At 45.7% G+C, this 15,672-nt stretch overlaps 1 protein-coding gene across 7 annotated transcripts in view; it reads left to right on the top strand.

Moving 5' to 3' along the window:
* Positions 1-15,672, top strand: part of PTK2B (protein tyrosine kinase 2 beta) — a 115,420-nt gene that overhangs the window by 59,230 nt on the left and 40,518 nt on the right. For 5 of the 7 annotated variants that reach the window (XM_036423783.2, XM_036423782.2, XM_045576961.1 and 2 more), the window contains exon 2: positions 8,517-8,757. In XM_036423783.2, coding sequence (XP_036279676.1) covers positions 8,554-8,757 — 204 coding nt within the window. In that variant the 5' untranslated portion in view covers positions 8,517-8,553. Of the gene's footprint in view, positions 1-8,516; positions 8,758-10,132; positions 10,335-15,672 lie in introns of those variants that run through there. The other 2 variants (XM_036423784.1, XM_045576962.1) reach the window with 2 other exon arrangements.

Raw genomic sequence — 15,672 nt, 5'->3', positions numbered from 1 at the left:
GGGGTATGCAAGAGGCAGCTGATTGATGATTCTCATCAATGTTTCTAACTCTCTATCCCTCTCTCTTCCTCTCTGTAAAAAATCAATAAAATATATTTAAAGAGAGAGAGAGAGAGAGAGAGAGAGAGAGAGAGAGAGAGAGAGGGATATGCTGAGTGGGTAACGTGTGTGGAAGTGGCGGGCTGGAAGTGTGTGAGAGTCTCCATAAATGTTTTTGAATGACATTGCATTATAGCTGACAATAATCACAACCTTTGTGGTTCCTTCTTCTGCGAGGTAATGGGGAGGGATGCTTGGAGAGGAGGAGAAGGGATTACCCAAATGATGGCTTGTGCAGCCCTGGAGCAGGCATGATGCTGACCCCTGGGACCTGGGAGCTGAAAGGGCTTGAGCTGGGGGGGAGGGGGGCACTGCAAGGAGCGAGGAGGGCCCAGCTGCAAGGTCACTGCCAAGTTGTTAAGTGGCTGCTCTCAGCAGGCCTTTGCAGAGGAAAGGCAAGTGTGTGTTCCCCATTTTGTTGATGTGGAAATGGCAAGAGGAAGTGACTCAGAGACGGAGTGGAAATAAAGTGTGTCTTGTGACATTTTGGCTTCTCAAGATCCAAAGGGCTGGTGTTTTTGAAGTTGCTGTGAGGTTTCCTTCTACACTTCGGTGGTGTTCTCAGGACTGACGGTGGCACCCTGTGTGGGCAAAGAGTAGGCGGTAGGGGTGATTTTTTCAGATGGGCAGGTGGATGGAGGAAGGCGGATGTTGATGGAATGCACTGGGGACAGAAGAGGCTGCCACAGCCACCTGTCCTGCACTTACTAGGCCAGCTCAATTTTTTGCAAGTGGGAACTATTGGGTTTCTGATTCTTTCTTCTCCTCCTTCTTCTTCTTCTTCTTCTTCTTATTCTTCTTCTTCTTCTTCTTTTTTTTTTTTTTTCTTTTTTTTTTTTTGCCAAGTCATAGGCAAAAAATACATGTGCCAGGGAGTTGACATCAGTAATATCTGATTCTACAGAAAATTCTGTATGATGGGTATTATTAGCCTCATTCCTTAGAGAAGAAATGGAGGCCTTGCAAGGTGACCTTATCCAGGTCAAATAACTAACTGATAAATGGCAGAACTTTCAATCATGGGGATAATGCATTTTAACCTCAAGCTCCCAGTGTCCCCTCTCGTGTCTGGTTCCCTAAAAGGCCAAGTTTCACTTACAAGTTCCAAAGACTATTGTTATTTCATCATTGAATGAGCATTGGAAACCCCAAACAAGGTGGAAAGACATCTATCTATATAAAAGGCTAATATGCAAACTGTCCCTTTGGGAGTTTGACTGCAGACAACGTGTTTGATTGCTCGCTATGACATGCTCTGGCTACCAGGGGGCAGTGCAGAATAAAGGAAGGCCTTGACAGCAACTGGAAGGCCTTGATGGGGCCTGATTGCTGGCCAGGCCTAGGGTCCCCACCTATGCACAAATTTCATGCACCAGGCCTCTAGTAGAATAAAAGACTTCTCTTCAAATGGAATACATTTAATTTTATGATGAATTTTCTACAGTGTCCTTATCTTTTCCATTTTCCCATGGACATGGAAAATATCATTAAAAGCAAATATGATCTACCTACTTCTGCTATTTGGGAACTCTGACCCATCAGAACCAATTAGTGGCAGAGCTGGGCACTAACTCCAAAGCATGGTGGCAGGAGAGCCATGACACCAGCCCTCTGGTCTTTAGCAATCTCTTGGGAAACCAGATGTGAGAGCAGATGCTGAGAGTCCCGAGGGTAAAATGCATTGTTCAGATTTAAGGAGGCATGAAAAGGGACAGTTAGTTAGAAAGGTGGCATGAGGTCATGGGTGGCATGATGTCATCTGACTCATCAAACCTGGGTTTAAAACATGTCCTCAGGGCTGTAGCGTCACACCAGTCTGGGACATTACTCATGAAGGACTTCAGAGCTAGACAACTTAGTGGCCTTAAATCTCTGCCACTTCCTAGTGGTGTGATTTGGACAGTCACCTCGAAGGGCCTTAGTTTTCTCTCTTAAGGTCTGAGGCTAACATTCCTAATCCGAAGGAACTTTCCTAGAGACTGGAGATGACTTACTACGCTCCCTGGCACACAGCATGTGTTCAGTAAGATGTAACATGACCCTACAATGTCTTCAAGTGCAAGGTTGTACTTTTCTGGGATACTGTCCCCTGTATAACCCTGACATCTTCCTATGCCGGGAACACACCCCTGGATACAAACCAGAGAGTCTGAAGGGACTTAAATTCTGCTCCAGTCCCCCCCTTGTTCAGACAGGTGAATGCGTTGCCATTCAGGAAGAGAGTCATTAATTTTCTTCCTGAGGACTTCGGAGATTTTACAACTTTTCTTAGTACCTTTGCAGGTTTGGGCCAAGGCGTTCTTATAGCCAATCAAAACTTTTCCTGTTTTAATGTGAGCCCATTTCCTTGTGTTTGTTATTCTTTGGCTTCGACTTAGGCAAATCTGGTGGTTGGGAGGCGAGCTGGAGCCCACGATGGCTCAGAGCCAGGGTTTTCTTTCACTTGTGTGGCGGGACATTCTCTCCATGATGCTCACAGGGTCTAGGGCCGGCCAGGATGCAGGGTTCAGGTCTGGGCTGGGGAAGGGGGCAGGGCTTTTGGTCACAAGTTGAGAGTCAGAGGATTTTGTGATCACATAACTAAGGCCTAGCTTGGGAAGGGGTATTGCTCTCTAAGCCAAGAAGGGATTTGTCATAGACTGGGGTTATTTAGTGCCAAGATGATCAATTTCTTCTTGCTAAAGTTTGTGCCAACTCCAGTAGTATCAAGAGTTAGCTACTTTCTTCAAAGACAGATAGGAAAGAGGGGAAAACTTTGAACTTGGATTTTAATCTGCTTTGGGATCCAAGTTTGCTATTCAAGAAGTGTGAATCCTGGGCCAGATGGGTTAAACTTTCTTGAGTATGTTTTTTTTCATCTGTAAGTGGGCATAATCCTCCCTGCCCATCTCCCAGGGTTGTTGTGCAAAGCACTTATGTTTCTCTTGAAGTTTTAAAGTTGTAACTATTTTGGAAATAAATAGGTTATTACTGTAAGGGACTAAAGGCATACCGGAGCCCGCATTGGGCTGCAGGTACAGGCAGATCCTGTGTGACTGAAATGACTTGGCTAAAATATTTGATCTGGAGCCGTGCTGACCACTGTGAATGATGGATCCTGAACCAAGGGTCAGGGGAAACTGATGAGGATGAGAGACCAGTGTCCTGCGGGCATGCTGGTGATGGCCGACGCAGTAGATACACAGTATGAGCTCCCATCTGGTGTGGCTCAGTTGTTGAGCATCGACCTGTGAACCAAGAGGTCATCAGATTGATTTTCTGTGAGGGCATATGCTTAGGTTGCAGGCTTGATCCCTTCATATCTCTCTCTCTCTCTCTCTCTCTCTCTCTCTCTCTCTCTCTCTCTCTCTCTCAAATAAACACACACACACACACACACACACACACACACACACAATATGGGCATTTTTCTTTGGTCAGGACTGGAGTAGGGGTTGACTCCTATGTGGGCTAGACACTGCCCAGTCAGGCTGGGCAGGGGGTCAACTATTTGGCTGTAGTTTCTCAGCTTTAATTTTTTCTTAATAAACTTTTTGAAAGAATACTTTCAGGGTCACAGCAAATTGAAAGGAAGGTACAGAGATTTCCTACATAGCCCTTGCCCCCATACCCGCACAGGCTCCCCAACTTTTATCGTCCTCCACCAGAGTGCTACATTTGTTACGATGTGAGCCTACCTATATTGACACATTGTAGTCACCCAAAGTCCACAGTTGAGGTTAGGATTGTGCTCTTGATGCTGTATATTCTGGGTCAGGCGAATGTGTAATGACATGTATCCATCATTCTAGTATCGTACAGACATAGTTTTCATTGCTTAGAAAATTCTGTGCTTTCCCTATTCATCCTTCTTTCCCCCAACCCCTGGAAACCACTGGTGTTGTTATTGTCTATGTAGAGTCATATAGTTAGAATCATAGAGTATGTTGCTTTTGCAGATTGGCTTCTTTTACTTAGCAATATACATTTACTGTTCTTCATGCCTTTTTATGGCTTAATAGAGCATATTTTAAATCACTGAATGATGTTTCATCATCTGGTTGTACCACAGTTTATTAACCCCTTTACCTACAAAAGGACAGCTTGGTTACTTCTAAGCTTTTGGCAATTATTATGAATAAAGCTGCCATAAACATCCATGTGCAGATTTTTGTGTGGACCTAAACTTTCAGCTCCTTTGGGTAGATACCAAGGAGCATGATTGCTGAATGGTATGGTGAGAGTATACTTAGTTTTTGTAAGAAACCGTGAGATTAGCTTCCAGAGTTTGCACCAGCAATGCGTGAGAGTTCCTGTTGCTCCACATCCTTGCTACATGTTTACATCGTCCTGGTTCCTCAAGTTTATAAGGGCCACATTTCATTGCACCTTTGGCTGTAGCTGCGCAGGGATAAAAGCACTGGGGGGAGGGGATCTAACCCCTGCCTATCCCCTCTCTGCCCCAGACTTTGCCCTGGCCTCTGTGCCAGGCCCCGGTTTCTAATCTCCTGCTCTGTCCCTGCTCCTGTTCTATGCCTCTCTGAGAGGGCTCATCTCCTTCACTCTCCTCTTCAGAAAACGATGCCCAGAATGTGCTCAAATGGGGTTTCTTAGATCGCACTCACCAGATCTCATTAATTTTACTGACATCTTTTTTCTCTATATTTTTAAAATTAAGGTATTATATGTGTACATATCTTAACCATTGCCCCCACCCCCACCCCACTCCCATGCATGCCCTCATCTCCCAGTGTTTTGCGTCCATTGGTTATGCTTATATGCATGCATACAAGTCCTTCGGTTGATCTCTTATCTCCCCCACCTCTCCCTAACCTTCCTGCTGTAATTTGAAAGTCTGCTTGATGCTTTTTTGCCTCTGTATCTATCTTATTGTTCATAGGTTTATAATGTTCTTTATTATCCACAAATGAGTGAGATCATGTGGTGTTTTTCTTTCATTGACTGGCTTATTTCACTTAACATAATGCTTTCCAGTTCCATCCAGGTTGCTGCAAATGGTAAGAATTCCTTCTTTTATATGGTAGCATAGTATTCCATTGTGTTGATGTACCATAGTTTTCTGATCCAGACATCTGCTGACAGGCAACTAGGCTGTTTCCAAATCTTAGCTATTTTTTTTTTTAATTGACATCTTATTTCTACTCAACTGTTCTCTCTCATACTCTTCTCTGGTGTTTCAGAGAGACCCTGGAGGGTCTCTCATTGGCTCACTGGCACTGTGGCTCACTGTGGGCTATTTACTTTCCTGTGTGTATATTGTGCCTCTTTACCTCTATGTCTGGAGTGTATGCTCTTTAGGGGCAACACATGTTTGAGTCAATTTCACATCCTGTGGCAGATCTGTCATTGTTCTCTCTGATAGCCCTTTGGGCCTCATCATTGCTGTATTCTCCTACTTACTTCTTCACGCCAGTGTCTGCATCTTTGTGCCTGAGCACTTCCTCTGTCTCCTGAGTCCACTGCCCTGGTGCAGAACCGGCTGAAATGCTGGGAATGGTGACTGTAAGAAGTGGTGTGTATATATTCTTTCAAATGAGTGTTTTCAGTGCCTTGGGATAAATTCCCAGAAGTGGAAATCACTGGGTCATAAAGCAGTTCCATTTTTAATTTTTTGAGGTAACGCCATACTGCTTTCCACAGTGGCTGCACCAATTTGCAGTCCCACCAACAGTACATGAGGGTTCCACTTTCTCTACATCCTCACCCACACTTGTTGTTTGTTGATTTGTTGATGACAGCCATTCTGACACCCCTATGCTCATTGTAGCATTATTTACAACAGTCAAGATTTGGAAGCATCCCAAGTGTCCATCAGTAGATGAGTGGATAAAAAAAGCGATGGTACATTTATACAATGGAATACTACTTGGTCATAAAAAAGAAGGAAATCTTACCTTTTGTGACAGCATGGATGGACTTGGAGAGCATTATGCTAAGTGAAATAAGCCAGTCAGAGAAAGACAAGTACCATATTATTTCACTCACATGTGGAATCTAATGAACAAAATACACTAACAAACAAAATGGAAACAGACTCATAGACAGAGAACAGATTGACAGCTGTCAGAGGGAACGGGGATTGGGGGCTGGGTGAGAAGGGTGAAAGGATTTAGCAACAACAACAACAACCTCCCCCTTCCCCAAACCCCCTTACAACTCATAGACACAGACAACAGCATGGTGATTACCAGAGAGGAAGTGGGTGTGAAGAAGTTGAAGAGGGTATGGGCAGATAACTGGTGATAGAAGAGGACTTGACTTGTGATAGTGAATATACAATACAATATACAGATGATGTATTCTAGAATTGCACACCTGAAACCATCTCATCTTCTTAACCAATATAACCCAATAAATTCAAAAAACTGAAAAAAAAAAAAAAAAAAGTGGTGTGTAAATGACCAGATCCCTCCCTTCCTGGCAGGAGTAGCTAGCTCTGTGGATTCACTCTGCCCAAGTGTTGGTAACTCAATCGATAACCCTCCCTTGGCTGTCTTGCCCTCTCTGTCCCACACTTGCCACTCCTCTAGTGGGTTTCCTCTCAAGGCACTTCCTCTGGAGTCTTTACTGAGGGTCTGGGGAAAGTTAGGCACATGCCACTTACCTAGCAGAGCATTAGCTCACAGGAAATGCTCAGAAGATAATGGTTGAAAATGCACGGATACTTCTAGCATACTCATATTAATCTCTAAAATAAAACAGACTGAAGATTCTTTTCTCCATCTGTCTTGTCTCAAATTCTGGTTGCCCTGTGGACTCAGGCCAGCGTCTGCCTGCCCCCATGGAAGGGATTCACCCTGCTCCTTCCCTTGCCCTCACTGCCCCTCTTTCTGTCTCCTCATACACAGTGGGCTTTTCAGAAGAATGACTCTCTGTGTGTGTGTGCATCTTGCTTGCTGGTGCCCAGTATAGTGTGAATGAACATGGGTTTTACTTCTGCTTCCAATATATTGATTCCACATTTGTATTTTTAAAAAATAAGATCATATAGGTTTCAAGTAACCATTTCAAATGTACTCATCTCTTTAAAAAATATTTTTAGTGATTCCAGAGAGGAAAGGTGAGGGAGAGAGAGATAGAAACATCAATGATTAGGAGAGAATCATTGATCAGCTGCCTCCTTCACTCCCCGCACTGGGGACCGAGCCTGCAACCAAGGCATGTGCCCTAACTGGGAATCGAACCATGACCTCCTGGTTCATAGAGCCACAAATCACTAAGCACCACTGGCCAGACATGCATTTATATTTTAACATTGCCAATTCCAAAATTCTTCTGGTCTAGAAAGGTCCCCCTAAGTGTCCCTCTCCCCCTGTACCCCAGTCTTTTGTTAGAAGGGAGAAATCTTTCTGTAAGTGTGGGTTCAGAAAGAGACCAAAGTTTAGTTTAGAACAGTGGTTCCTAACCCAGGCTGAATGTTAGAAAAATCATAGGAAACATAAAAATACCAATTCCAGGCCTCCTCACACACCAGCTTAGTGGCGATCTCTGAGCACAGGGCCTGGCTTTCTTACCACCTTTGCGGGGGATCCTAATGCAGAGATAAGGCTGATACCACTGATCAGCAGCTGGAACTCCCATTGTTCCCTTCGGGCACCCCTGCTTTGGACCAGTGGGGGGTAAACCCAACAGGGATGTGCTGGCTCAAAAGGACCCATTTTGCTGAGATCCCGAGGATTCTTATCGTCTATAAAAATGTCAACCCCACTGCCATCAGAACTGGGCCGGTCCTCCAGGGGCCCAGCCCAGCTCCCTCCCAGATTGGGCAGCTGGAGTGCTGTTCCTGTTGAGTTCTCCGGCCTGCAGTGAACAATGTGCCGTATGCGCGTTCCTGTGGGCTTGAGGCCTCCTGCCCAGAGAGTTCCAGCTGGTGGTGGCTTCGGATGGAGGCAGACAAAGCCATCAGCTGATAGCCTGGCCACCCACCTGGGCCCTTTCCTGCCGTCTCCGTTCCAGTGCCCTCCAGGCCACCCATTCTCCAATTCTGTTTCTTCTCATATTTTTCCCCCCGTGTCCCTGCTTCTCTCCTGCTATTTTCCACCATCCTCTTTGCTTTTTCTGCTCACTGTGCCTTGGAACCATGCGGCGGCCGCCTCCTCTCACAGCTTCGTTTGCAAAGTGTGGGCCCCTTGTCTAGGATCCAGCGTGGGAAGAGAAAAGGAGTGGAGAGAGGGGGCTCCTAGGAGAGGGTGCACACCGCTTGGGAGTTCCAGGTCTGAGTTTTAAATGGTCCCCGGATGTTTTTGCACACGGATGCTTTGTGTTTCAGCTCCCCCCAGTGCCTTTCAGGGAGGTTTCTGGGCCTGGGATAAGGCGTTGTTTGCGTGGGTCTCAGCTCCTTGGGTGCTGTCCCTGGGGGGTGAGGCATGTGGGCCTGCGTGACTCGCTTCAGGGCTGTCTCTCTGCTGTCCCTGCAGGATTGCGATGTGCTGGTCCTAGCTGCTGTCTGAGAGGATGTCTGGGGTGTCCCAGCCCCTGAGCCGAGTAAAGGTGGGCACGCTATGTCGGCCGGAAGGCCCCCCAGAGCCCATGGTGGTGGTGCCAGTAGATGTGGAAAAGGAAGACGTGAGGATCCTCAAGGTCTGCTTCTACAGCAACAGCTTCAACTCTGGGAAGAACTTCAAACTGGTTAAATGCACTGTGCACACCGAGATCCGGGTGAGTGTGGCAGGCGGTGCCTGCTCCGTCTGTTTGTCTGTCTCTCCCCATCCTTCAGAGCAGCTGAGTGGCCCTCCTTCAGCCTAGCAGGCTCCCCGGCAGCCACCCTGGGCTGGGGGCACCAACTGAGAAGTTCTCAGCCTGCAGAGCCAGGCCTCCTCTCAAGGCGTCTGCAACCTACCTCACTAGTAGCCTGGGGGACAGGTTTTATAGCTTTCATTAGAACCCCAGATCATTTGCTTGGTCTTTGATTCAACTCATTACCTATATATGACAGTTGAGTTTCTGCAAGAGACATAAGATCCCCCACCCTCCAAGAGTTTACACTCAGATGGAGTTGGAATTGAGAGATACACAAGTGATGGAATTGAAAATAGAACAGAAATGGTACAAGCCGTGTCCTGGGTGCTCAGATACAGGAGCTGGTGGGGGCATTGAGAGGGTGATAATGAATTAGAGATGCCCTAGAACAGGTGAGTGGTTGGCAGACCTTTCTGAGGCAATACTTCAAGTGATCGGCTCATTCTCATCCCGGGCCACGGGAACTGTTTTGCAAGTCCAGGTGCCCACCGTCATCAGGACACCTGGGCACCAGGAAACCAGTTCAGCTTCAGCTCAACCACACGTATAAGAACTTGTCATCAGAAACAGAGTTACAATACAGTGATTGATTTAAATGCCTACATTTATTGGACAATTACCATGTACCGCCTGGATCAATTCCTCTACAAACATTATCGCACCGAATCTTCCCAATGACCCCATGAGGTAGATACAATGAGGATATCCCTTTTTGCTGCCCAGAATATTCCTTTCTGACGATGCAAAAGAAAGCCAAATTGGTTCTCCAGAGGCTGCTGGCTGGGATGCTTCCTTGAACAAAGGAAGCAAGGGACTTTTGGGAAAACTAACCAGGCCTGAGAAAGCTGGATGAATCCTCTCATTACCAATCCTTCCCCTGTCCCGAGCTCAGTGAGTGTCTCTTTGGATTGGTGCTGGCAGCACAGGACCTCTGCACATCTGTCTGCTTGGCTGCCTTCCATCTATTACAGCACATACTATGCTTCAACACACCAGAGCAGAATGTAATTGATTAGATCACTGCCTTGGCCAGTTATCACAATTGATTATGGTTTGGTTACTCTCTCTGTTTCCTGTAACTGATTGGATTAGGGCCTTCTTTGCTCATCTCATGGTTCCGGATATATAGGTACAACTGTGTCCTTAGAGTAAGCAAGCTCTGGGCACCTTCTTCCAGAGGGATGTTTTTGTATCTCCTTAACTCCTTCTTGAGCCTTCCTTTGGGTGTATCGTCTTTACAGATAGCTGATGCCATCCACTGTGGGTCCTACTGGTGTAATTTTCAGAAGTCAACCTGACCTCCAAATTTCAGGGCACCTTCCTGACTTTCTACTGAAAACCAGAGAGCATCTGGATGGTCCAGACCAGAATGTGTTCTGTGGAGTTGATGCAAAGGGTCCAGAAGGATAGGCAGATTTGAAGCCAGCTCTGAGGAGAGCAGAGGGCTTTCCACGAGGCAGGAACAGCAAGAACAAAGGCAGGGAGTCTGCTAAACAGTGAGTAGTTCTGTTAGACTGGAACGTGGGTTATATTTAGAAAAGTGTGAAAAGTCAAGATCAGAAATGAAATGTTGATGGCAGATAAGAAAGGGTCTGGAATATCAGGCTGAGGAATTGGACTTGTTCAGCCACTAGGAAGAAACACAGTTTTTAAGCAGGGGAGAGGCTTTCCTGAACCTGTCTGATGTCTTGCTGGGCAATGAGACCCAAAAAGAATGGCTAGCACCTAAGGCACTATCAGGAGGGTTATGAGAAAAGAGATGGAAAACAAAGAAAGTTGTGGGGCCTTCTAGGAATTTATGTTCAAGCCTTCATGTTTTTCCTGTTTCCAATCCTGCAGGCAAAATATCACTTATTTATTACAAGTAGCCATGGCTTTAAAGCCACCTAGACCTTGAGCCAAATACTGCTCTCTATTTATTGTTTATATGGCCTTACACCCAACTCTTAGCCAATCTGGCTTCAGTTTCCTCATTGGGGATTGTGCCCACCTGTAGCTTGTTGTAAGGATTAGAGATGGTAAGTGAGAAGTGCTTACATAAAGTAGGAGCTCAATCATTGGAAGCCAACTGATTATGTGGGTATTAGTTGTTACTCTGCTCAGCAATCTCTAAGAGTTTTTTCCTGGCGTTTATCCACTTACCTGTCATATTTTCAAATAGAGAAGTAAAATGATCAGATTTATGTTTTGAATAGTCCATAGTATCCTGAAGGATATTAGGAAGTGTATCCTGGAAAGGGAGTTTTATGGTCAAAGAATTTTGAGAGATGCTTGATTAAACAATTCTGAACGGACTTCTTTGCAACAAGACTTATCAGAACATTAAATATGCTTATATGCATGGTGGATCACTAAGAAAGGACCACAGAGGGGCTGTTTGCTTAAGCCATTTCTTAATTGCCTAAGAACCCCTTCTTTTGAAAGTTGGGCCACTAGCCGAAACCGGTTTGGCTCAGTGGATAGAGTGTCGGTCTGTGGACTGAAAGGTCCCGGGTTCGATTCTGGTCAGGGGCATGTACATTGGTTGCGGGCACATCCCCAGTAGGGGGTATGCAAGAGGCAGCTGGTCGATGTTTCTAGCTGTCTATCCCTCTCCCTTCCTCTCTGTGGAAAATCAATAAAATATATATTTAAAAAAAATGTTGGGCCACTAGTTCTCTGGAAAAGTAATTTAGGAATCTCTTTTCCCTAAACTTTGATAGCAGTACAAAAAGGCAGGAGAGAGGAAAGGCTGCTGAAAAGGAATGGGGCTAGGAAGCTGTGGCCACAGTGCTAGTGAGAAATGACGAGGCCTTGAAGTAAGGAAGTGGTCTTGGGAACAGAGATGAGTCCATCTAAGGAGGCAGAATCAACAGAATTTGATGATTAACTAGATGTAGGGAGGGAGATAAAGGTAGGAGACTGGATGACTCAAGCTTTTGCCTGGGCAACTGAATGGGTGATGGTACCATTCATTGAGCTAACAGAGAAAGGGTATTCTAAGATTTCAGCTTTAACATGTGTTGTGTTTATTGAAAACACCTTCATGGAGGAAAGTGGACCTGGAACTCAGGAGGGAGAAAGGACCTACAGTTGAAGATTCAAAAGTCATTAAGCAACGGATACCATGTGAATGGATAGAATCACCCACAGATAGTAAGTAGAGTAAGAGAAAAAGTGTTTCAATTAGGAAATCTTAGGAAATCATTTTTATTTATTTATTTATTTATTTTTAGAGGCTGGTAGAGAAGGAGGATCAGGTGAAGGAAAAAGAGAAATCACCCAGAGAAAGATAAAAATAAACAAAAGAACAGGCAGGGGAGGCAAAGGTAGAAGAAAATTTGAGGAAAGAGTGGTTAGTAGTATCAGACACTCAGAAAGATCAAATCAGATAAGGCTAAAAATAGGTTTACTTTATTCAGTAACAAGTGCAATAATGACTTTTTGCTAGAAATCTTCAGTAGAGAGATGGGGCAGAAGACACTGTGCATTCAGAGAAACAATGAATATAAGCAACATTGCAGAGTTTTACCAGTAGAAGGTCCTGGAGTGGTAAGGCACAGGGCATATTTGAGGCTAAAGAATTGCCAAGATTGGCTATTTAAACCATGATTTTGGATTTTGTGGGAAGTCACTGATATCATTTAAGCATATGAATGATGTCAGGTTGCATTTTTAAAAGATCACTTGGGTCACATAGTGGCAAATAGATTGGAAGAAGAACAGAATGGATGTGGGGAGATGTTAGGTGGTATTGCAGTAATTCAGATGATGGTATCTTAGATTGGGATATAGCCATGGTAATGATAATGATGGTAATAATGATGTTTATGATGGTGTTGATGGTGATGGTGGTGGTGGTGGTGACAACGGTGAGGTGTGGTGATGAGGATTGATGATGAGGTGGTGGTGGTGATGATGATGGTGATGATGATGATGATGATGGTAATGCTGCTGCCAAAGGTCAAGGTGGTGGTGGTGATGACAGCAGCTAGCACTTTTGAAGCACAGCTTATGCATTATCCTATTGATTTTTCAAAGAAAAAACCAAAACAAAACACAAAAAGCCCTATGAAGCACATACTGTTATTATTATCTCCATTTTGTATACAAGGAAATAAGGTCCAGAGGAGTTAAGCAAATTCCTAGTTAAGTGCTAGGACCTGTTTTTTCAAAGCCAGTCAACCCACCTCCAGAGTCTACACTCTTAACCACCATGGTGTACAGAGAAAAGTAATTGTAATGCAGGTAATCCAGGAGAATAGAAATGAACGGTTTTGCTGATGGACAAGAGATACAGGAATGAAGAAGAAGAAGGTGTAAAGACTGGAAGCCCTGGTACAGGTGGACAGGGCCCCACTTCCTAAAATGAAGAACATTTCAGGAGAAACTAATTGAGGAGTGGGGCATTCACAAGTTCAGTTTTGGACCCATCAGTGCAATTGAGATGCTCTCACATTTTCATGTGAAAATATTGAGCAGACTCTTTGATACATGATTCTTGAGGCAAGAACTGGGCCAGAGACAGACATTTGAGCATTGTCAGCCTCTGCAGAGTGGTTGAAGCCATGGCTGTGGGTGAGATCACTTATGAACGAGTCCCGAATAATATCATCATTCATTTCACAAGTATTTGTTGAGTGCCCCATGTACCGGCACTGTGCTTGTTATGATATACCCCAAAACACAGATGCACTCCCTGCTTTCATGGAGCGTCCAGGTCAAAGGTGAGCCCGACAGTGACTCACACGAATGAATGAACCTTTACAACAAGTGGAGGCAAGTGCTCTCACAGGAAGAAAGAGGTTCTGTGAGAGGAGAGAGTACAGAAGAGCTTGGCCCAAACATAGAGGAACAGCTTTGCTATTCAAGGGCTCATTGTGGACGCTGCATCCAGGCCTAGAGCTCCATACCCAGCTTCCCCGCCTGAGGCTCTCCTCCTAGGGTGGCCCCTCCCACCCCTGCTTCCAGCCCTCTTCTCCAGCTTTCTTTCCTTAGCTGGGCTTTGTTCTTTGATGGAACTTTCTACTTTTAGCTCCATATCTTCTTTCACCATCTTCCCCCTGCTCAGCATGCTGCCAGCCCTTTTAAGCACGTGGCCTTCCATAGGAACACTCTTGAAGTTCTGGCACCCCCATCTTGCTGTGTCTGATGAAATAGAAGCAATCAAGAACCACCTTGGGATGGTCCATTTGTAGCACATTTCCAAATCACAGTTACTCCATGCATACTTGCTGAATTCATGTGTTCACTTTTATCCTCCACTTTTTTTCTATGCAAATATAATAGCCTCATGATTCTTTCTCTGTGCTGTTAAAAGCTGGGTGAGTAAGTGCTGGCTTTTGTCCTTAGGCCAGGGGTTGAAGAGAATTAAGCAACATGCTAAATGTTGCTCTTCTCGATTTTTCATTTCCCCTTTGTTTGCTATCCATTGGAAATTGTTTAGAGGCTCAGCATGTCTGTAACGAGCGGAGGCTTCTATCACTGTATATTTCTCTCACATGCTAATTTGCTTGTCTGGGAAAGGGGTTAAGATAACACTTTGTAAACAACCAGCACAGTGCCACCCAGACGTGCCCACACAGGGCGTCTCTCTGACTCTTACAGCCTCTCTTTCATATTCTCTCTGCCTCCCACACTCTTCTCCTTTCTCCTTTCTCCTTTCTCTTCACTTACTCTTTTCTAGGGTGTGTTGGGTAAGTTGACCATGTGTCCTGGCTTGTCTCAGACAGTCCTAGCTTACACACACTGTCCAGGGATGACTGTTAACAGTGCCCCTGCCAATCTCAAGAGCACCATGATTCTGGGGATAAATGATATGGTCACCTACTTCTAAGTGCTGCATTTGCTCCTCTGTCTGCCTCACACCAATGTGCTGGCTCGTGGTGGCTCCTCTCTCTGGCTAACCTCAGCTGACCCACTCTCTGCACTGGCCTGATCTCTGTCCATCACCGGATCATCTGTGTCACCCAAGGAGGATCTTAAGCAGCAAAGCAGGCACTTCTCTGTGACATGGTGTGGTTCCCAGGGTGCAGGCAGGACCCCACATCCAAGACCCTGTTCCTCAGCCAGCCTCTATCACGCTAGAAAGCCACAGTCACCCTCATTTTGAAGCATCACCCCACTTAGAACCCATTTTCATTCCTGGGAGGGGATGCCTGAGACAACCCGTGCCCTCCCCACCAGGTCCAGTTGTGTCCCCTCCCCCCAAAACAAGGCTCCCAGGCTGCAGGGGTGTCTGTCGTGTGTCACTTGCCCGATGTGTAAGAAGGGCAGAATCCAATCCCAAATGTAGCCTGTTCTGCACACACTTGTACTCACTGCCCTCCCGAGTAAATTTAGGCCACACAACACATCCCAGAGAAGCAGATTTCAGCTATTGTGGCCCATTCTGCCCTATACTCATTAGAAAACCATCCCATTTAGCTTATTGTTTAAATCCACCACTTAACCAGACACGGGATGTGATGGACTGGGTGTTTGTGTCTCCCACCCCCAGTTCCTATGTGGAAGTCCCAATGTGATGGTATGAGGAGGTGGGGCCTGTGGGAGGTGATTAGGTTTGGCTGAAGTCAAGAGGGCTCCCATGATGGGATCAGTGCCACCCAGACGTGCCCACGTCTTTGACGTGCCCACAGGCTTTGAAAAAAGGTGAAGCGACGAGAGTTCTATCCCCAAAATGTGAGGACACAGCAGGAAGGCTGCCACCTGCAAATGAGAAGAGGGCCCTCCCCAGAAACCAGAACCACCAGCACCTTGAGGTGGGACCTCACAGCCTCCAGAACGATGAGAAATATCTGCTTGTCACTTAGGCTGCCCGGTCTCTGGTATTGTGTCGTAGCAGATGGAGCTAAG

This window comes from Pipistrellus kuhlii, unplaced genomic scaffold, assembly GCF_014108245.1.
Source record: "Pipistrellus kuhlii isolate mPipKuh1 unplaced genomic scaffold, mPipKuh1.p scaffold_m20_p_8, whole genome shotgun sequence".
Classification (NCBI taxonomy): Eukaryota; Metazoa; Chordata; class Mammalia; order Chiroptera; family Vespertilionidae; genus Pipistrellus; species Pipistrellus kuhlii.
The sequence above is the reverse complement of the archived record's forward strand: the minus strand, read 5'-3'. Positions and strand labels throughout refer to the sequence as shown.